The sequence below is a fragment of the Anomalospiza imberbis genome, chromosome 9 (assembly GCF_031753505.1).
Source record: "Anomalospiza imberbis isolate Cuckoo-Finch-1a 21T00152 chromosome 9, ASM3175350v1, whole genome shotgun sequence".
NCBI lineage: Eukaryota > Metazoa > Chordata > Aves > Passeriformes > Viduidae > Anomalospiza > Anomalospiza imberbis.
In genome coordinates, this window is record NC_089689.1 from 1,903,484 (window position 1) to 1,925,863 (window position 22,380).

Here is a 22,380-nt window from a genome sequence, read left to right on the forward strand (position 1 = left end):
AGTGAGGCTGGCTGGAACAGGAGGAGCTGGGGATGAAGGGACAGCTAACAGCCAGGTGTGCAGCCTCACTGCTCATTCAAAGGTAACCAGGCTCCTGACACCTCGCTTTGCCTTGGACAGCAGTGGCTCCTCCACAGCTGCTGACCACGAGACCACTGGAGACAGGAACTCCCTGTAAATATTTTAGTCTAGAATTCTTATTAAAAACCACCAGGGCTTAGAGAAGGTCTGTTAAGAGCCTGGCTGCTGGCTTGGGGTCCAGAGGCACTTTGTGAAGCCATGACTTGCAGAGACATGCCTGCCCTGGGAGCTGTCAGACTGAACTGCTGGTAACAGCACCGCTGTTCACATACTGACCTTCACATCTCGTTCAGCCTTCAGCGCAGCCTGGGCCTGAGTGCCTCTGGCTCCAGGTACTGATCCACAAGGACCTCTGGCCACACGTGGTAACTGAGGGTGGCTCATAAGGCCTGTGGTCATCTGAGACGGCATCTGACTATGCAGAACTACCGGCAGCCTCTGAACAGGCGCTGGGAAGGTGTTAGTAAATGGGGCTCTTACCAATGGAGGGAGCAGGTTAGGCTGAGAGAGGATCTAAGTGGGGGAAAAACAACAAAAAGAGACATTTCTCAATTAGAAAATTGCCAACTCGACTGCACGTTGGCATTATCTTAGAGGGGAAAAAGCTGCTACTCTGCTATGAAATGAGTGTCAAGAAAACAGGCTTGAACTGCAAAAGCAAAACAGCCCTGCAGGGCTGCTGTGCCTGAAAGCAGCACCAATAACTTCAACCCAGCTCGTGACCAGGGAGAAGACCCTCACAAGGCAGCGGAGCAGTCACTGGTGAAAGGCAGACCCAGGAAGGCGAGGCAGTTTCTGCCAGTGACAATCCAGAAATCAAAGCTCAAGTCGTGCAAACACTCCAAATGAGAAAAGGAAGACAGAAATATCCTACTCTTTTATAAAAGAGAGGCTACATTTCCCTAGCAGCCTGGCTCCAGTCACCTGCAGCAGAGATGCACCACCCTTGTAAGCTGTGCTCCCTGGAATGCCAAAGCACATCAACCCCTCTGCCATCAGCCCTGCCTTGTATGGACTGTGTGACCTCAGAGACCCTTTCCAACCTGAACTGCTCCTTCCATACTTCAGAGCTGCAAATCTGCTTTGTCTTTACACGTGTAAAATATGCACTGGGACCCTTCTGAGACACAAAGCTTCTCCCTGGCTCTGCAGGACGAGGTGCATTACAGCTGCCTGGGAAAGCTACAACCCCATCTGTTCTACATCATTCACAACTTGCATTAAATTCTTCAGTGTGCACAACTCAAATTTACACACCACAAAATCAGCACTACTTGTAAGCAAGATCAGAGAGGTAATTTTTTGCTCTGATCTTGAAATCGGGTTTCTTACGCCATTTCATTTTAAGGATTCCATTTTGTATCTCCCCATGACAAAACCTGAGGAGACACGGTCGAGTCAGAGCCACCAGGTCATACAGAGGAACAAATCTGTTTGCAGGAAGCCACCCATCACCTACCTGTGGTGCAAATTGTGCAGGAAAGGGCTGTGTCATTCTCACAGCTGCAGCTGCTGACTGGAACTGCTTCTGGTAGACAATGCTGTTCATTTTATTGGACTGATTGTTAGGACTTGTAGAACTGGCCCTAAAAGAAAGAACTCCAGTTAAAACCAACTGCTTTCATTCAGAGGATGTTTATGCCCCCAGTTACAACTTAACTAGAAATTCAGCACTGGAGGGAGGAAGAATGAATCCCTGAATTCAAAAAAGTGTGAAACCTTTTCTATACAGAAGTTCTTATGTGCAAAAAACCTCAGAACTTCAGAATTCAAAGAGAAAGCAAAATCAGAAGTATTTAGGCTATGAAGAGGTTCCAGGGCATGTCTGTATCTAAGAGCCCTTTCCCCCAAGTACTCATGACACAAACACTGATGTTAGATTCGTGATGTTTGTGATGTTAGAAGTAGTCTCCATCCTTGCTATCTTATGTTCAGTCCTGCTCCTTTGCAGTCACTCTTTGCTCTACCATGGCAAGTTCAGAGCTTGTCCCAACAGGCAGTGAACATGCAGCTGTTTCTACTCTGACCTGCTGTCCTATGTTTCAAAATGCACTTGAACAGATTTCAAGAATTCACAGAAAATGCTTTCCCCGTTTTACTTGGCTAAGAACATGACCCTCCACTAAAACTTCCAGGATGTTGAATCACCATGAATTACATGAAGCTTGACTGATTATCTGGGGGAAGAGCAGCAAACAGCCCTCAAACAGAAGAGAGTGAACAGAAAAAGAAGAAAGAGTGAATAGCTTTCTTCGGGAAGCAGAGGCTGCCTTGCAGAGAGCTCTTGTGCAGAGGGTGTGGGTGATGCACTCCTGGCAAAATGAGCAGAGGGGCACCAGGGGCAGGGACACCAGCCAAGCTCCACACACCAGTATTTTGTAAGCTCAAAGGAGTCTGTTTTGTTTACTGATTTCACTTGTGAGCAGCTTACAGACCTAGCAACAACACTTACTCCTCTAACAGAACTGCTGCCACAATTGCTGTCTAAGCCTTTAAGTGCTTTTTACTTTGAACACCACAATTCAGATAAACTGTCTTACAGTTTTATCCTAAACTACATCTTCCCTGCCCCTTCTTGTTTAGCTTCATTTACCCAAACCAGTACTTTTCACCTTTTACTTCAGAGCCATTTCCTTCTGTTTAACTACAGCAGGTGTGATGACCTACTGGAATGCTGCTCATGAGCTCAGATTAAGCACTGTCTCGTGTATCAGTGGCCCCTCACCTCATATCTTCCAGAAAAGGCTGCTCATGCATGACTAGGTACATTTTCTAGCTCTGGTTTTAAGGAATTTTGAGCTTAAGGGAGATTTACCGGAAGGGACTGGAGGTTGGGGTAGTGCTCCTGCCAGTAACTGGTGGTGTTCCAGGTTTAACATCAATGCCACCTCCAAAGGCCTTCAGGTCCATTTCTGATATCTGAAAAACACAGCAACTGACATGTTAATTCTAATTAAAAAAATTACATTTGCTAAGCAGCTGTTAGCTTACCTCAATGAAAAGAGGTCACTTAAGTGGAGATGAAAGCCTGACTGCAGAACAGCCTCTTTTAATTAGGACAGGCCCAGCACCACAAGCACCTCTGTGTACAATTTTCCTGCCCTATCTGGCACTTGCAGCAATGGTATTGGCTTTCTAACTTGCTCCTCCTGCATAATGACAGGGGGTTTGAGAGTCATTTCATCTATTTGGCCCTAAAAAAAAGAAAAAAAGATATGTTTTGGAGTTGAGATCTCCTTATCCAAGACTCCCATCTCAGGTACCACATGAAAATATTTAGAAATAATCCTGAGAAATGCTGAGAAGAAGAATACCAAAGTATAGTCCAGGTCTATAAATATAAACAATCCCAAATCACAGCAAAAATGGAGCTGTCGTTCATGCAGAACAATCTCCAGACTAACTGGAGCAATGACTCTTGAATGCTATCCTGCAGATACAAGAATAAATTAGTCTTTGGAACAGTGTATTCCACACATGGCCATGAAGCATAACAGCAACAATAAATCACTCAAAAATGAGAGGCTGTTTTAATTTGACTTTCTTTAGCAGCAACATGATGGGAATCTTAGAGCAGGGCAGGAAAGTCATCTAAGGCCAGCATCCCACTGCAGCTCTTCCCTCATTTTTTGCTGAAATGAGCGATCATTTGCAGTGACAACTGCAGCAAGAAACATGCTGCTGCTTGCAAAATGGGCTCCTAACAACTGCCAAGCTGAAAAGATTTGGCCAGATCCCATGGAACTGGAAAACTGCACGGTGCAGAAACCCCTGTAGACGCTCTGGGGGCAAGGAGATGCAAACTTCATCTAGGTGGTCTGAAATTCTGCTTGCCATTACTGTCCGAGACGTGGAATGAACACCCGAGATTTTTCTTATTGCAGCTGTAAATCACTGGGACTGTGGGGTTATTTTATATTCAAAAGCACCCTGAAATCTAGGCCAGAAGCTGCAGGGATTTCAGGTGCAGAGGTGGGTCAGTCCCTCAGGTGGGAGGACCTTGCTGTTCCTGCCAGTCAGCTGAGCTGTGTCCATGTCCAGGGTGTCACCCACTGCTCACCTGGAAGCGGACTGCAACTGCCGAGTGCTGCACACTATCCGAAAATCCCCGGTGCCTGTAAAGCTGGGATTCCATCTAAGACAAGAGACCTTGTGATTGGAAGCCAGCTCCACACATCCCCTCATCAGCAATTACCTCAGCAGCTTCACATAAAGGTGAGGAGAGACTTCCCCCCATGATACACGAGTTTCTTGCACTGTTTTAGTGTTATTTCCTTACTAGACCTGTCGCTCAGTTTTCCTGAGCTGCAAGACCAGCCTTTTCTTTTTTCATTACAGAAAGATCCTGTCTTGCATACAAGGCTACATTCCTAATATGCACCATGCTGTGCTGCTTAGAAAGGCAGACCCCCAGCAATAATAGTAGAGTTCAATTCTGGCTGAAGGTCATGGCTGATACAGAGCCACTGAAGCCCCTAAAACTCCCCATTTTGCACTGCAAACCCTTGAACCCAAACAGTTTGCTCTGGTTTGAGTCCAGAAGCAAAGCAACGAACTCCAGCAGGCCCAGCCCTGACAGAGTTCTGCTGCTCCCCTGCTGCTCCCACACTATCTCAGTACTGTTTTCCACATGGCTTCTGCATGACATCCCCATCTATTCCATGATGCCACTGTCAAACCAGGTATTCCTGCAGTGCAAATGGACCAGCACCAAGTTAGCTACAAAACCTCAGCTAAATGCACAGACCCAGTCGCTCAGGCATTAACCCTGACTGGCTTTTTTATCTTTTAAAGCTGAGGCAGATTTTTAAGATGCAAGAAGTCAGGGTGAATTGCTGTGCTGGTTACATAAACCAAAAACCAGCTGTGCTTGACATTAATTTCTGTCCTGTAGCAGTGGCAATGTTGTTACCTTCCCAGTTGCAGCAATCATGCTGTGCTGAGTTCCTGCTGGGATCAATCCTCTGAAGGGCTGGGTCACTTGGGCAGGTCTGCTCAGGTTCTGAGCCTGAGCTTGTGGTGGGGTGTGCTGTAGTGGTGGCTGCAAGGACTGGGGCAGGGCAATCAGTGGCTGTGCTGTGGATCCAAAGTTGGGCAGGGAAATCTGTGATCCTGGCAAAGGTACTGTCACCTGGAGAGAAAGCACAAAATCACCAGTAACAGAGACACAAAGGCCATTATGTCACTGTCATTACTAGCTGTTTCAGCTTTATCCCAGGCAAATGGCTTAATGAGTTCATTTATTTAACCAGAGAGCTGCAAGCAAGTAAAGCAAGGGAATTTATTGCTCACTTTGCCTTTATAAACAGTTGTAATGACATTTGGGTCTTTGCTTTTCAGAAACAAAGGTGTATGAGATCTCCTACTTCCAACATCATTCAACTTGATTTCACCGTGTGACAGGGAAATTTAATTCAACTCAGAAAACAAAAGCAGAATAAAATAACAAATTTGGGGGTGGGGGGGACAGGACAGGCTTATTTGTTTACTTCGAACAATTCTAGTCAAAGGGCACTGGGATAAAAATTAGATTTTACTTTCCAAAGTTCCAACAACCAGCAGTTTGAGCTTAAAAACAATGCCAAAACCACACCCCCTGTCCCTGGCTTGCATTTACCACGAGTGCTGTGGTCTGAAAACAGCGGAGTGTGGAAGTGATAAACATGGAAATATAACAGCAGTGACCTGGCTGGCAGGAGTCACTGCATGTCTTGGTCTGACAAACCACTACCTGCAAAATTATATTCTAAGTGTGATGAGGTGAATGATTAGAGATTCCCAAATGTGAAAGGCTTACAAGGATTCTGCTCTGAAGGGTGACAGATTAAAATCAGAGAGACAGCCACAACTGAACACATTGAAAGTACCAACTCTTCTAGAAGGTCCTTAAAACTCTGCTAGATTTCCAACAGACAACATCCAATCTTTTACAACTCTTTTAGATTTCTGTCTCGGCAGCTTTTCCTGCATGGGAGGTAGGCTATTATAATAAATCAATCCATCTCAAGCTTTTTTTTGGAAGCCTTTTAAATTAAAAAAAAAAAAAGGAACTAGAAGATGGAAACACTAGACAGTATCCTGTAAATATGACAGAATGCCTGCACAGAGCAATTTAGCAGTTCTTTCACAAAAGAATGAAAAAACCTTCAAATCAGTGGAGTTTTTTTACTGACCTGGCTGTCCTGCATGATCACCTATCTGCTGACTTCTCAGTTATTTTCTATGAGCACTCCTGGCATCCAGCTCAGTGAGAACTGGTATTAACAATTAGGCTGCACTAAGCACCTGGACTTTGCCCCTCTCTCTCTCTCCACCACTCCTGATATCTGCTTCATAAAGGCATCACGTGCCTCAATCAACTAGCACCAGCACTGGGCCAGGTAAGTATCTGCCCATCACTGCAGAATGAACTACTCGAGAAGGATGCCAGGGACAATGATCAACATGAACTGCAGGCCATCCAACCTCTGAGCCATTCCCTTAGTGCAGTGCTGCTGCTGCAGCCCTCCTTCACTATTAACATTCCAATTTTGTTTTGGAAGAATTAAAGGCTGTCTCAAGCCCTCCCCTCTATTCCCACTCCACAGACACCACCGACCACGACATGCTTTTAGGAAGAATACAATGTAGGAAATTTACCATGCCATAGTTTACCTGCTGGAGAGCACTGGGAGACTGTGCAGTGTTGTAGAAATTGCTCTGGCCAGGCTGCTGAACTTGCCCAGAGTAGAGATTTGAAGCCTGAGTGAGGGTAGCTCTGGCCTAGGAAGAGAAGAGACACCATCCCACATCAGGAGCATTCAGGAGAGCAGCTCTGTGGTGCAGCAACCAGTGCCAGAGAAACCCCAGCAAGGGAAGCTGACAAATGTGAAGCTTTCCCTTTGTGATAAAGCTCTCATCTGCAGGTGGTGGAACAGCCCTTTATCACCCATTATCTGGGGGAAGGGCAGCATACAGCCCTCAAACAGAAGAGAGTGAACAGAAAAAGAACAGTGAGCAGCCTTCTTCGGGAAGCAGAGGCTGCCTTGCAGAGAGCTCTTGTGCAGAGGGTGTGGGTGGTGCACTCCTGGCAAAATGAGCAGAGGGGCACCAGGGGCAGGGACACCAGCTAAGCTCCACACACCAGTATTTTGTAAGCTCAAAGGAGTCTCTTTCACCATTAAGAGAAATTAAACCTGAAGCTCTAATTAATGACAGAAGCACAGGAAGCCCTGTAATTTGGGGAACAAACCTCAATTCAGAGATTATGCTAATGTACCTTTATTAAATTAAAAGAAACATTCTCCTCCAAGTGTCTTAAGTTTCCTGCCACCCAAGTACAGCAAGACTTGATGTCCTGTATCAGCCCAGTGCAGAAGGTCTGCACGTGGAGCATTGCCTACCTGCAGGATGTGTGTGTCAATCAGCTGAGAGCCTCCCAGTCCTGAAGCCTGCCCAAGCTGATGCTCGTACAGGATAGGAATAGGCTGAGTATTGGAGGTCTGCTGGAATGCCAGGCTGGACTGTGCCTTAGCCAGCTCCTGGTGCTGCACTGCTGGGAAGTTGTGTAAGGCTGTGCCAGACAGAACCACCGGTGATGGCTGAGACAAACCACTCTGCATGAAAGCTTGCTGGGATCTGCAAGAGATTCAAGTGTCATTCATAAAAATTCTGACAGAGCTCAACAATGAGCCACCAAAAACGAAGAGCACAGCTTATATTCTTTCAACAGAATTAGGATGCTTAGCTCTACTGAACACCTTTTCACTTGAGAAAGGTAGATTTTTTTCAATTTACTCTGCACAAAACAAAGTAACAGCTGCTACTAAAGGCCACAGGAAAAAACAATGAGGCTTCTTACTAAAATTTTAAATCACAATTAGCTATTTAGATGTTCATGCTGCAACAATTCTTCGATAATTAACTGTAACATCGAAAAGCTTCCAGTTCTTCGTTCCTGTGCTACAAGGTGGGATGGGAAAGCACATGTGAGTAGCTCCACTTAGTCATTAAGTGAACTGCTTTGTTCTGTTGACTCCACAGAGCTCCACAGTCCAACTTCTAATACAGCTTAAGTCACTGGATGCTGACCATGGTAGCTTCCAATCAATGCTTTGATTTCAAAGACCTCACAGCCTTTAATTTTAACCAGCTATTCAATTCCTTTGTCAGCAGCATGGGGAAGTTGCAGTTTGTTTAAAGAAGACTGAAGCCAGTACAGCAAAGCACCACAGACAGGTTTAGTCCATCAGAAGTATTTATCTGAACATGCTCATTAAGAACTTGGTGAGTAGCCACCTTCAGACTGAAGAATCAAGAGTTTTTAACTAAGTGCTCCTCTCAAAGCTTTTGAGCTCAGAGGAGAGTGTTTCTGATGTGAAAACACCTTTTGCTTTACCTGGTGCTGGCTCTGTGTGAGCACAGCACTGCTCCTGCTCATCTGCTGGTGTGGTGGGGTGTGCTTGTGCCACACCTGGGTGAGCTTTGCTCTGCACCCTCCCTTCACTGCACAACACTCTTACAGCCATCCTCTGAGCACTGGAAAAACTCTTCCAGACTGGATGCACACGACTGGCCTTCAACAGAGCCAGAATTTTTTTTTTCCCAAGATTTTTTTTAGCTCACTTTTAGCTTTTGGTTGCAACGTTTTAAACCAGCAACCTGTACGTCTCCAAGCTTATCCTCCTCTGCACATTTTCTACGTGGGAGAAGCACTCACACTGTTAGAACTCCATTAATGCCATGTTTGTGTGTGATCAGATTTATTTAATCTGGACCACATGCCAGCCTGATTGTGTTTCTGCAATTAGCCAACTGTTTGCAACAGCTTTTGTCAGCTGTAGCAGGACAAGCAATATTTGGTCCCACCAAGTCAGCCAAGCAAGAAAGTCAGGATACAAATGTGGTTAATTAAACCTTCTGTGGCCTCAGCCTTCTACACTGCAACAAGGAGATTTAACTACAGCCCATGCAAAACCCTCTAATTAAACTTCCAAAGCAGCTTTCTCCAAGTGGAACTAACAACACTTGTCAGAATTATACTGCTGTGAAGCAGTTTTCATAGGAAGTACAAGGAAGCTTTGAAAGGCTTACAGTGGAAGTGTGTCTGGCTGTCAGTGCCATTGGACAGATACTGGTCTTACTGTTACCTTTTGCAGCAAACAGAAAACATTCCAAAGCATACCATGCAGCCCCTCACACATCTGCAATGAGGTTTTTACTACCCAGGAGCTCAAACTGGAACCTCACAGTGTTTCAAGACTCCAGTGTTGGTTTGATTAGGAAAAACAAACTGCTGAACTAAAGGGACAGACATTTTCTGTTCTCTTAGTATGACAGACTGATGCTTTCAGCTCTTTAGCCTGGGTTCCTAAAGATAGAGCTATCATGCATCATTTTTTAACCCGGGATTTCACAACTACACCTATACAAGGCAGCCAATCTGCATACAGAGTTCTCAGACAGAAGAGATTTTGGGGAAGACAGGAAGATGAGGCAGCTATGGAGTACAGAACACAAGTCTGCAGGGAACGAATTTCAGTAATTCTGACACTAAAACCCCAAAGAACTTGGCATATGCTGCCTACCTGTAAGGTTGTAAGGAGGAATTGAACAACTCCTGGGCTTGTGAAACAGCTGGCGCCGCTCCTAAACTCAGCTGAGCTTGATGCTGTCCTTGCAGAGGTGCATAGATGGGGATGGGGATCTGTTGAACTGAAGCAGGCTGCATAAAAGAGAAAACATTAAGGATTTGTGTAGCATTATGAAAAGTAAAATAAGAATGTCAAATCCCAAGGCTGCATGCAGAGCTAGTATTGCTGCTCTCATGAAAATTACTTTCTAGTTGAATTTTATACTTTTCCTCACAACCAACCAGCAGAAACTGAGTGAAATATTCAGATCTGCATATAAAACAACTGCTGGAGATTGCATATAATTTTGTATGACAGAAGTTGAGTAAGCCTGCACTCCCATGGCCACAGAAACACCTCCCAGGAATATAAACTTTCCCACATATTTGTGAGTGGAAGCTTATTCTCTCAACTTCCATGGCAAACAATGAAATACTGCCTGCGTGCACCACAACAGACAGCAAGGGCAGGCATGACCTCAGTTCTGCAGTCTTTAGTCTCACTCTCCCCTGCCCCCATCAAATCATTAGTAGAACTTTAAAGGCAATAAGGATAGGGAGGGAAACAAAGTGAGTTAGGAATCCCCAAGTACCTGAGAAAGCCCTGGCTGAAAGCCTTGTTGTTGGGCCAGAGAAGGTGGTGCCAAACGTGCGTGCTGGGTATTGAACAGGTGACTTGTATCCATGTAAAATGCTGGGATTTGAGCTGCAGTACCTCAGGAAGAGCAGTACAATTAGTACCTGATTCCCAACAACACCCCTCCAGAAAGGTTTTCATCAAGAATAAGAGATGCAGCTGCTGTCAGTCCTTCTCACTGTAACAGCTACCAGAGAGCCTGGGAGAAGGAGCAGCACCGGAGAGCTGGGTGCCTCAAAAGCTTTGGTATCTTTTCCAATTCACCCCCCAAAATCTATCAGTCTTGCACAGGTATCATTAATCCCACACAATTTTGGAGGGATGAACAACAGATTCTGGGCAAAGAAGGTATGTGGGTGAAGAAAGGGTAAGAATGTGTTACACTGTCATGTAATTTAACTAGATTGTTAACTAGATACAGGATTTTCCTTAAAGAAAAAAATGTCACAAGTCTCAATTACTGTAGCATTTTAAGAAAGAAAACTAAATCACTCCTGGTTTTAAATAGCAATTTACAATTCTGCAACAGAAAATTGGTACATTAAGAGACTCAAACTTACTTTCTTCAACAAATTATACAGCACTACCTTTGTACCTCCTGATAAAGCAGTGCAGATTTAGAGTAAGACAATTAGTGAATCTGAGTACAGAACACTCTTTATCATTCTGTCTTTACTGCAGAGCAAAACCAGAACCAAATTAAACTCTCCAGCTTCAAAATTAAAAACAAAACAAAAGCAGATGCGTGGCTTCTCAGCCACAAACACCATTACCTGCTGCAGACTGAGACACATAGACCTGGGGACTTTGCTGCTGCTGGGCAATGAGGGATGGCATGCAGCTCAGCTGGGAGAAGTGGCTGGCAGAAGCCAGGCTGCTTGTCTGCAGCTGCTGGGGTTTCACTTTGCAGATATTAGGAGGGTCTGAGGTGCTTGCAGTCTTCGTACTCAGTGAAGAGGTCGTGTATGTTCCAGCTCCTAGGAGGAGAGAAGCAAGGGATGCAACAATCAAAGACATTTCAGAGCCTCATCATTCAGAGGTCAAAGTTTTGGGACAGCTCTGTGAGCACAGCCACAACTGGTAAAGAACACTGAAACCTAATGCAGCAGTTTCCACCAACCCAAGAAAAACATGGAGCCGATTCTGTCGAGTTCACTGTGGGAAGTGCTGCAACCCTGATACATCTCCCTTCTCAGGCACAGGAGCACACAGAGGTACTGAAAGAGGCAGCTTGGTCAGTTACTCAACAAAACTTTCCAACCCACAGTGGTTGTGCCTCTCATGGAGATATATTTTAATATTCTAAGGCATTAAGACTTAACCAGATTTACCATCTTTTGTTTGCTGCCAAGAACCAAGGTGGCAAACCAAGCACTGGTTGTGAAGAGCAGCTGGGCATTTGCTCTGCCTTTTGCAAATAGGTTTTGATATGAGTTCTTGAAGCTTTAACTTAAAAAGCAAGAGTACAAATAGAAGTAAAACATCAGAATTATCCTCTGCCCCAAAATCTACATGCTTGCCTCCATTTGGCTGAACAAAATGAAACCGGCAGACAAGAGAAGTTTACTTCCTCCTTCAAGTCCAAATAAGTAGGCAGAGAGAAGTTTAGCATTATTTTCAGCTGACTGAAGTGAAACAGGTGAAGTCAGTTAACAGGTTACTTGGGAAGTTGCTGCTCAGATGTGACATTCCATTTCTAGCACAAACTTTCTATTAGCTTTGCATTAAACAATTCCAAAGGGAATCCAATCCCTCGAAAAACATAAGCAAGGAAGAACACAAGGGGACACTACTGCTTTGACATGTGGTACCTGAGAGGGACGTTGTGGGGGTAACTGAGGCCACAGGAATAGGAGGCATTGATGCACTTGAGAAAGAGCTGTAAGTGCCACTGCTTGGCCCAGTGTTGCTGCTGCTGCTGCTGCTGCCACCAGCAATGGGAGACGCTGCTGAGGTCACTGGTGAACTCTTCTCCCCCATGTTTGGGGAATTCTCCCATGCTTTGCGTGCAGACTCCATCTATTTAAAAGAAAAAAAAATCCTCATCTATTAGGAAGTTTCAAGCAGTCCTCATTCCTCTTTTAACAGCTCTTTTTAGTTAAAAGGCAATTGGGGCTTCATGCGAGCCTCTTTTGGAAGTCACTGTAATCGTGCAACTCTGTTCATGCAAAAAGCAAACAGCCTCAAGTTGGAGCTGCTCATCTGTTCCAACTGCACATGTGCACAGTTCATCATCCTAACAGCCAATGCTCAAAAGAGAATTCACTCACACTAATTTGGCTTGGTTTTGTTTCACATGAAGAGCAAAGACACAGTGAGCAAAAGAAAGGGAAAACCCCTCTAAATATTTCCATCAAGTCCTTTACTTCCAAGTTACTCGGGCCATTTAAATGAAGCAGCCCTTTGCTTTCTTGGTCAATAATCCACTTTGAGTGACCACCAAAGATACCTACTGCACACTTCAGTGAACATGACAGCAGTCAAGTTTAGATTTCCAAAGCAACTACTGCTCAAAAAGCAACCACAAGCTGACACAGCTTGTGTGCGCTGCTGCGATGTTAAAGCTAAAAAATGCTTCGTGCTCCTCTATTTCTGTAATTATCAGCTTATGTCTTGCACAGCAAGGGAGATGAAACTTTAAATATTATAGACACAGTTACCTTCCCCCAGAAGTGGAAACAACCATTGTTTTACTGCAGCCAATAAAATCTAATTCTTGCTATGTTAGCCACGCAATGTGAAATCTAAATTGAGACACTTCTGAGGGTCCACTGAACAGGAAATATTAATGTTTATACTACGCTCATTAATTTAAAAGCTCAAACATGGTCCACGGACTTCTGCACGATCTTCAGGTGTCTCCAGTGGAAACACAAGTTCAGCTAGCAGAGCTGAAATTGCTCACTGTTTCTCGAGGCCAGGTGCTGTCTCTGGTGGTGGATATTAAGGGGCAAATATATACTCACCACACATCTGCCCTCCCTGCCTGCTCCAGAGAGATCCCCTAGCTCAGTCTCTCAAAGCCACACTTGTCAACCTGCCCTGCTTTACATGATGTTAGGCAGAGTCTGGACACACCAAACATGGCTTAGGTTATTTGTCTAGATGCTTCAGAAATGATAAAAAAGCAGAGCAATACTGAAAGAAGTGGGTCACAGGTGATCAACACACACCCATGTGGAAAATGAGTTTCTGGATTCCTGAAGAGAATAAAGAGGGAGAAGGGAAACTTAGTTACACACTAAGTCCTCTGGGGGCAAGTCACCTGTTTTCATTTTTGAGATCATCTTCCCCAGCAATCATTCACTGTTTCCCCTCCAAAACATTTTCCTCCAAACTGGTTCTGATTCTTACAGACAAGGCAAACTTCATTCATCACTGATATGCTGGAAATGATTTTGTTTAGGTGTATTGCACTGGCACTGAGAGAAAGTGAGTAAGTACATGTGACTGTCAGACTAGAGAAGGTGTAGAAGGTTCTATGTTCACTGGTTTTCATGATGTCCTGGATAAACTATTGATAGCAAAAGCTACACACTGCATTATGTCACATCTAGAGCATATCAGAGTCCTGAAGTTTTCTTCTGGAAAACAGCTTTGCTTTTGGAAAGCTTCTTAGCAACCTCTAACTTTTCTCAGCTAGAGAAAAAGATGCAAGAGAGATTGATCCTCTAGGAATACCTATTCAGCACCATCTACAGACCAGATATGGAGGAATAAGAGGCTCTAAATTAAGTGAGACTGGGGACAGTGCTGTAGTTTCACTGCTCAGTTAGGGGAAAGGAGGGCAATAAGGAAGAGCTCGTGGCTGCCTGAGGTTTCTCTTCATCACTGTTCCACTGGGGCCTTCACACTGCAGAACAGTCCTGCCCCTATGACCCAAACCCTCCACTGGAGACAAACCCCAGTGTGCCTTTCCTTAAATACGCCAAAGTCTCAATGGTCAGAAAAAGGAAGTTCAAACATGTCAGTTTCTTGACCAGATGCCTACAGAGGAATTTTAGCTAAAACCTTGGACATGAAGAGGGCCAAGCAGCTCAGTTTGAGATTGCCTTGGACTTTCTACTGCTCAGCTCCTTGCCTACAACAGCCCTATGAGCCAAGTCCTTAAGAGGATGACTGAGTAAAGGTGTCCTTAGCAAAGTTACTCCAAGGAAACAAGATCTCAGCAAGGCTTCCCATACAAGCACCTTATACCTCCACTGAAGAATGATGCCAAGCAGTGGGAGCAATTGTGGCCAAGTTCCCTACAAGTCTCTTCACAGACAGCTTTCTGTGACAGGGGATGGAGGGAAGAGCAGGTGCAAGGATTAATCCTTTATGCAGGCAGTGCCTGGACATTTTCTTCTTTTAAGAAAACGAAGGAAATGCTTTCCTCTCTCCTGCTCCAGAAGTATCTTTTAAAAGATGCAAGGGCTGTACTGGAAGAGGATGACAAAGAGCAGAGCTGTGCCTGCTGTGACAGTGACAGTCTCGGTGTGAGCTTCAGAACAAGCCTGCTGCCTTCTGCATTTGTGAAGAGAAGGTAGAGCTCCAGTGGCTGGAATGAAGAAATCAGGGACAAAGCTGCTTCCAAATAGCTTTCCACCTAGATTTCAGTCAGAGGGTTCTTCAAGATAGCCCCAAAACACGGATCTTTGACCTATTTTGTTACTACACATCCAAAAATCTGTCGTCCACGGATAAATCACCGACACCACAAGAGTGGGAAAAGAAATGCAGGATGAATGACACAGACACCACAGTTTGCTCTGTAACTGGGCCGTGTCCCACACTTTGAGGTAACTTTCAGGTAACTTTGAGCCCTACCTGTATGACACAGGATTCCATCTCCAGCTGCCAAACAGTCAGAGACTATTTCAGAACAACACTTTCAGACGCCAGAAAGTCACATTAGGATAACTCATTACACAAGAATGCAGCAGAAACCCGGGTTTTTTTTAAATTACTTGTCCCTCCACAGTGCTCTCCCCGTTTCTGTAGGTCTACTGTTTGAAAGAGGTGTTATAATTCTTTTAGGAAATAAAGTGTTAACAAAAGAAAAGCAGAGATTCAACAAGAGAACATGAGTATTTCTCATCTGTAAGCAGCTGTCAAATCAAGCCAGTGAGACAAGTCTCACTGGGATTGGACAAGTAAGTTCCTCCAAAGCATTAATTCTGCATCCAGTCAAGTTTCATTTCTTCTTTTATAAACTTAGACAAACTAAGGTCAAACACCACTAATCCTTAATACCGAACAGCAACAACACTTCTACTGGCTCAGTCACCTGCAGTAACAATGACAAAGCAGATCTAGGACACCAAAAGAAGAAAAAAATCCAACAACTTCTAAAAATACATTAGCAAAGCCCAACTCTGTGTTAGTGAGTTATACAATGCACACAGTCCAAAATCCACCAAAATGGGAAAACAGCACTCCAAATACTCTCCACGCTTGCTCTGCACTGGAAAGCAGAAAACAGAACATTTGCAACACTACAAAACACGTTCTGACTCGCTGCTCTAACTGCCTTTCAGAGACACCAGCACACCATCTACATACACGTCACTGTTTGGAACTTCAGCCATCCAACTCAAAACCACATTATCACTGCACCAAAGTCTTACAACTAAGAAGAAATCAAGCTCTGCTTATCAAGCAAATCCTTCAAGCCCTTACACCAAACCAGGCAACTTATTTTAAGCTCAACGCTCAAAAAACCTCAGCCAGATTCTGATGGCTTGCCATGAGCACTGTGGTTCAATGCTAAAACTCTAGGATCTTGGTTTTTCAGGGCAGTGGGAGCCAAGACTGGTTGAGATGCCAAGTGTTAATGCAAAACGGGGTTAGAAATTTATGGTTTAAATGCATCCTTCGACAGAGTCTCGTGTTTCAGCCATCCATTTATATGCAAAAGCAGTTCAGCAGAGGAAACAAAGGAAGGCTCTAAAAAAAGGTTCACCAGCAAGTTCTCCAATAACTTTTTTCCCCTGCATGCAAGAAAACGACCCTTAGAGGGATGTGGTACATACCTTGAGGGTGAGGTCGACGGTAGCGGGAGAAACTGGAGTTAGGCTGGAGCTCTGTTGTAAAGTCTCCCTCCTAGGGAGGGGAAGGGTGTGGGGCAGGGGCACCTGAAAGGCAGGCAACACACATCACATTCTAACTACGTCTACTAGAAAAGCCCCAGAAAGCAAAGCTCAAGCTTTATCAAGTGAGCTACAATTTCTTCAAGGCTTGAGCATTTGGCAGGGAGACTGATAAAATAAGGTGAAAATTTGGTAGGCAAAGAAAGGCCACTCAGCAGGTGCCAAGATGCTTCTCATCTCTCAAAGAGGCTGAAGATTAAGGTTTTAAGGTGTCCATGTCCTCTGCATAAACAAACACCAATTGTCTGTCTGGGGATTTAATTTCAAGTACCATTTCAGTTTACTGATTGCAACAATTCTTCCCAAGCCAGGTTTGTCCCTTTTTGTACCAATACAGTACAGGGGGCTTCATGACCTTGAGTTCTGAGATGCAGTTTCTGAAAAGAGGAAGCTTTTATAGACCTGCAAAATCACAGGACCACGAAACAAACTACAACAGATTTTGCCATCCAATAATTGAATTCAGTTATTTTCTCTTTCAAAAGATGAAAGATGTGATACTTGGGGAAATAAACCTGGGGTAATGCTATTGCTATCTTTGCCTATGAAAACTCCAATGGATTTCCTAGAAGTTTTAAAGGAAATGAATCAAAAATACTGCAGTGTCCAGTCTGTTACTCCTAACTATTCCTTTCTCTATTCATAGCTTAGCTAATGGGGACTTCCACTGGATGAGATAAGGCTAATCCAAAAGACAGATCCTGAAGCTTTGAAGCAGGGGATGGCACAGATCCTTTGTGGCCAGGAACCCCTAATTCCCGTGTTAGAAATTCAACTCTAACATCCACAAAGATTGGACATCATTAACACAAAAGAATTCAGTCTTCCACACTAACCACCAAAGTCAAAAACAACAACACTACCAGAAAAGCCAGCAGAAGAGTAAGAAGTTCAATCAGTACTGCTTCCAAACGGTGCTGCAGTAAGCTGAAAAGCATTTCGAGATGGAATTCACAAGACAACTTCATAAAAAACCTGAGATCCTACTGTATGATTCTTCCTTCCCCCATCAACAAGTGACTCAACCCTGAGCTAATTCTGTTACTCAAACAACAAGAATCACAAGATCCAAGCTCCCTGATGCCCCAGCACACTTTAGGCAAACTTGATTTTGCTACAAGTCACAACCCAGCTGGTTCTCTCATTCACTGTGCCACGCTCACAAGTCAGGATCACTGCACTGGTTTTGAGGGCTGCAAACATCTCATCTCCGTAGCAACTGAACACCTGGAAGCCTGCTGTCTTGCTCTCAACCATTCAGCTGCTCCCTTTGCATGCAGTTGCTGTGATTTCAGGCTACAGTTCAAAACTCCTTTGTTTGGAAGAGCCTTTCTTCAAACTCAGCCTACAGAGCTTTGCTAGTGGTACCAGGCTCTCAAGTCCCAACTGCTGCCAAGAACACACTCCCTCATTATGCCTATCTTTGCTTTTTTAAAAAATTGTCCCTATAAACATCTCCACTTTCTGTGCTCTTTAGCTCACTGTGATTGTTCAAAAGACAAGAAAATACCTGAAGAATTCCAGAGTGGGTACTGATCAAACCAAATATCCTTCAGAGTAAGATTACTGGAAAAAGCCCAGCCAGTTCACATGAAAGGAACCCTGTGGACTTGTTCACTGAAGGCACTATTTGGTGCTTTAAAAGAGGTGTGAAAATATTTTCTTGTCTTCAAAGTCAAGACGATCACTGCAATGGACTTACGTTCGTCACCAAAGTCTCCTCCATTTTTGTACTGCTAGTAGCCACTGTGTTAGGATGAGAAGAAGGTGTAGTGTAGTCTGTTACAGACTCCTGTGAAGAAAAACAATTCAATTAAAATATCTCCCTTACCTAAATTCCATTTCAATTTGTTGGACAGATGTCAGCCTTTCTACAGGAGGAGTTCAGCAAGCAACAGAAGATTAGAAATTCACACCGTTTTTTCTTACAAGTCATGTCTAGCAATCCTTACTGCAGAATTGCTACTGAGGTCAGGAGGATTCTTAGAAGATTACAGTTTGCCTCAGGACCTCACAATGTACATCTGAAGAAAAGTCAAAATACAGTCTGTAAGGTAAGAACATACAGAGCAATGTACTTTCTGGGCACTGTAAAACTGGACTGTGGTGGTGCAACCAATTATCATTTGTCACCCAAGATGCTTCAGCCACCTGCAGGCCCTTTCAGTCTACTTAAAATGTCAAATATCTTAGCTGAAAGCTTTCTGTAGCTTTAAATAAATACAGAAATTTCTTGGTATGATGAGAAAGGCCCTCCAGGATTAAAAGGAACACAAAGGGATGGCTGCAATTTGCAAACCAATTTTCTTTCCTTTAAGTTTTGTCTCTGAAAGTCACAAGACTCAGATTCTCTGGATGGTGCAGGCTACCTTCTGATTTCTGCACTGCTTAATGACTTAGAGGAAGAAAAGGACTGAGGTTTCCAGTCTGCTCAGAGGCTTTCCTTGAAGCCTATTTGTCCCAGTTAAGTGGCCCTTCATGTGCTCAGCACACAAGGTCCTTTCAGTGCTGGCTGTAGGCAGTGACTCCTGCAGCTGTAGATACAAACGGTCTGAGCAAGTTTCAGTGTCTGAAGTTTTACATCCCTGAAGCCCAGGAAAGGCTCCACCATCCTGACAGAAGCAAACACCACAAAAGAACTGAAGGACAAATCAGCAGCAGAACTGTTACTGAGTGCCTGGACTTGCCAACTCATAGTGATTTTGAAGACACAAACCATATAATGCTTGTTTAATTCCATCCAACCAGTAGGACGATAAGCTATTAAAAAAGTGCACCCTCAATTTACTCCCCAGGCCTGTGGCAATGCCTCTAAAAAAGCAATTAGAGCACTGAGATAGTAACTGACAGATGACAAAGAATCCTCCTTAAAAGGATGGGCTCATTTTGGTAAAAGACCAGAACAAGCTAAACCATAACAGGGTGAGAGAGGACAATGTGCACAGTGATTTGTTTTTATAATTTATGAAGAAAATAGAGAACTCTTTGCTCCATTTATTTACTTCCCTGACTTGTTAAACTGGTGAAATACAAGACATGTGGTGCTTCCCACAATCCCAACCACCAAACTGCAAGTTGCATATTTGCACTGGATTCCAAAAGGCAAATTTAATCTGGGTTAAACAAGGCAAGCATGCAAGGCTGCTTTAATCACAAAAGCTTTCTAATGAATCAATTAACTGGCTTCATATTTATTTTAAGGATGCGCTACTGCATAAGAAAAAGGAAGTGTTTTTATTAAATTTCCTTCAAGATTGAGATGCAATTTTTTCAGGGTTTGAGCAGTGAAATTCCTTATGAAAGAAGATGGATCAAGACTACTGCTAACTTTCCTACTTTGCAAACTCACAGCACAAAAAGAGCTTTTTCACTAGAATTAAACCCAAACCACTGTATCAGCTCTGGTGCTCTTACAAATCAATGTGCAATGCTGAAGCACAAGGGTGGTTTACAGGCTAAACGTGCAGAGGAGACAATGCTTTAACCACATGAACACCACCCCATAAACTGTAGATTAATTCCCATCCTTCATTTCCTGGTACATTAAGTCCAGGATTCTGTTAGATGTGGCTTATCACCATAAGCTTTTGTAATTCAGTTCAATTGATTCTCCTGTACAACTGCTTGACTGAAGAAACCTACTGATTACTTTATTATAAACTAGTAACAGCTAGAGCAAAAAGCTTATGTTTATGCTTTTTCTGGAGTTCTCCACAAATTGTTTGTATCTGAAGAATAAGAACAAGCAGACTTCTTGTAACTACCTCCTTGAAAAAGAAGAGATCACAAAACCTCCAGTGACCTGATGAACAAAGCACAAGGCAGACCTCAGAGCTGACCTTGCTGTAAAGGATCAGGGTACTTAATGGGATGAATTAGCTATTTGATTTGTTCCTGATTTACATAAATCACCCAAATTAGAGCTTGAAAGATACTCAAAATCTTCTGAAAACCAGTCAGTGTGTCCTTTTAGCCATGATCTGTAAGACACAACAGTTGCTACCTGTACAAATACTTCACTGGTGTCCACAACCAGGTACTGATCTTCCTGGGATTTGACAGGCTCAAATGGAAGGCTGGGAAAGGCAAGGACTAAGATGTTTTACTCGATTCAGAAACTAACACAGACTGCCTTTGCTACAAAAATACTGCAAAATCCAAGAGAAACAGCTGCAATGGCTTCTGAGCATCATACTTATGTACTAAACTTAAACATCTCACTGTAGGAGTTCATTTGAATTTATACAATTTCTAAGCAGTCTTGTATGATTAAATGCATGTGCTCTTATCAAGATGTTTGTTTTGGAATGGATGGGGTACCCTTACAAAGCTTCTGAAGGAGGACAGCTGGCTTTTACAGACATTTAAATCAAATACACCACAAGTGTGCATTCCTGGAAGCTGAGCAGTAATTTTTGAGAGAGATGTTTAGAACTATCAAAAGAAAAGCCATTTAGTTTTGCCAAAACTTCAGCATTTAACATTGAAATAACAGGTTAAAGATGTCAACACCTCTTCCCTCATGAACAAGCAATGGAAAGAGAACCAAGACAAGAAAAAGCAATTGCAATGTACAACAGTACAAGAACTCCAAGGCTGGAGCAGTATTTGAAACCCTTTTTACAGCCTCTTAAAAAAGAAGGGACATTTATGGCAGGTTTACTCCTAAAAAACCTACATGAAAGTTATCTTATTTAAATTTGCACACTGTTGGTTTAACTTCTAGAGATGTAACTTTGTTGGTTTAACTTCCACTTCTTTCCTAGAAAAAGCAACTTACTATTGCCTCAGGAACTATTCCTAACAGAAGAATTTAAAAGCAAACCTGGTGCTGTTAAGACAGGAGTATTTAAGCCTATTATTAAAGGCTTCTTTAAGCAACCACCCTATAAGGAATTACTGGGAACTTTTTCCACTCTGGTTTTCCTTCCAGAAGACAAAACCTCAGTGCTTTAGTACTGTGGTAGTTCAAAGAACCTTGGCAACCCATGTTAAACTAAACCTAGGCTGGCACAAAGTCCAGACTTCCCTTTTGAAAACTCATACTTCAAAAAATACAATTGCAGAGAGGAAATTGTGCTGATTTTAGCAGAGCTGCTTGACTACACTGAGCCAGCCTGCAGTAATCAAAGCTGTGTTTCCTATTCTGTTTGTGGCTTAGAAGAAGCCTCTTCTCCTGTCCTGAGCTCTGGCCACAGGAGTCTGCGGGACCTTGGGAAGCACAGGATCCAAACAGGCTCACCAAACACCTGAGCAAGGTGTTTACTGCTCTGCACTTCTGATTCTCGTACTTTATCAATTTCTGGTATGAACATAAACCACTCACACCTACCTACAAGACGGAAAATGGCAGGAAGGATGAGAAATCCCTGCACTGAATTTTCTAAGCCTGCAGCTTCCATCTTGGACACAAATATCCTTCTACTTGCTCTGTAGCAACACTTCACTGAGACAGCATCTTTTATAGCAAAAAGCTGCCTAAGCTGTCCTTTGTTTTGAGGTTCTTTTCCTAGCTGTGGGTGACAAAGATGAATTGGGGGTGATCTACATTTCATATTCTTCAACTATTAGTGGAACTCTTAAAGAGGATCAGTTTTCCTAAATGGCATCATAAGATTTCTGCTTAAGACCAGGATGGTTGAGACAGCAGCCAACCAGCCTGAGTCTATGCTTAGTAAACTGCTTTTCAAACCTACAAGGAGCATTTTTCCTTTACCAGAGCAGGTGTAACAATTAAGCAGTAGCTACTCAAACTGCATCACTTCTTTACATCTGAGAGATGACAACCAGAGTACTTGCTCAAGACAGGCAGAAAGGAGATGCCTCTGGGGATGTTTTTCAGCCACATCTAAGAACAGACCTGCAGAACAATGAATTCCAACACCAGATCACCATCTCACTGCTGAACAGTTATAAAAAAA

The 22,380-nt window shown here is 43.5% G+C and overlaps 1 protein-coding gene across 16 annotated transcripts in view; it reads right to left on the reverse strand.

Moving 5' to 3' along the window:
- Positions 1–22,380, reverse strand: part of PRRC2C (proline rich coiled-coil 2C) — a 69,696-nt gene that overhangs the window by 3,661 nt on the left and 43,655 nt on the right. For 3 of the 16 annotated variants that reach the window (XM_068199278.1, XM_068199282.1, XM_068199277.1), the window contains exons 23-35: positions 18,162–18,251; positions 16,343–16,444; positions 12,140–12,347; positions 11,102–11,305; positions 10,285–10,406; positions 9,648–9,784; positions 7,464–7,698; positions 6,721–6,843; positions 4,994–5,212; positions 4,142–4,216; positions 2,897–3,000; positions 1,541–1,667; positions 358–594 (exon numbers count right to left, since the gene is read on the reverse strand). In XM_068199278.1, the coding sequence (XP_068055379.1) occupies positions 358–594; positions 1,541–1,667; positions 2,897–3,000; positions 4,142–4,216; positions 4,994–5,212; positions 6,721–6,843; positions 7,464–7,698; positions 9,648–9,784; positions 10,285–10,406; positions 11,102–11,305; positions 12,140–12,347; positions 16,343–16,444; positions 18,162–18,251 (1,983 nt within the window). The remainder of the gene's footprint in view (positions 1–357; positions 595–1,540; positions 1,668–2,896; positions 3,001–4,141; positions 4,217–4,993; positions 5,213–6,720; positions 6,844–7,463; positions 7,699–9,647; positions 9,785–10,284; positions 10,407–11,101; positions 11,306–12,139; positions 12,348–16,342; positions 16,445–18,161; positions 18,252–22,380) is intronic. The other 13 variants (XM_068199279.1, XM_068199280.1, XM_068199284.1 and 10 more) reach the window with 13 other exon arrangements.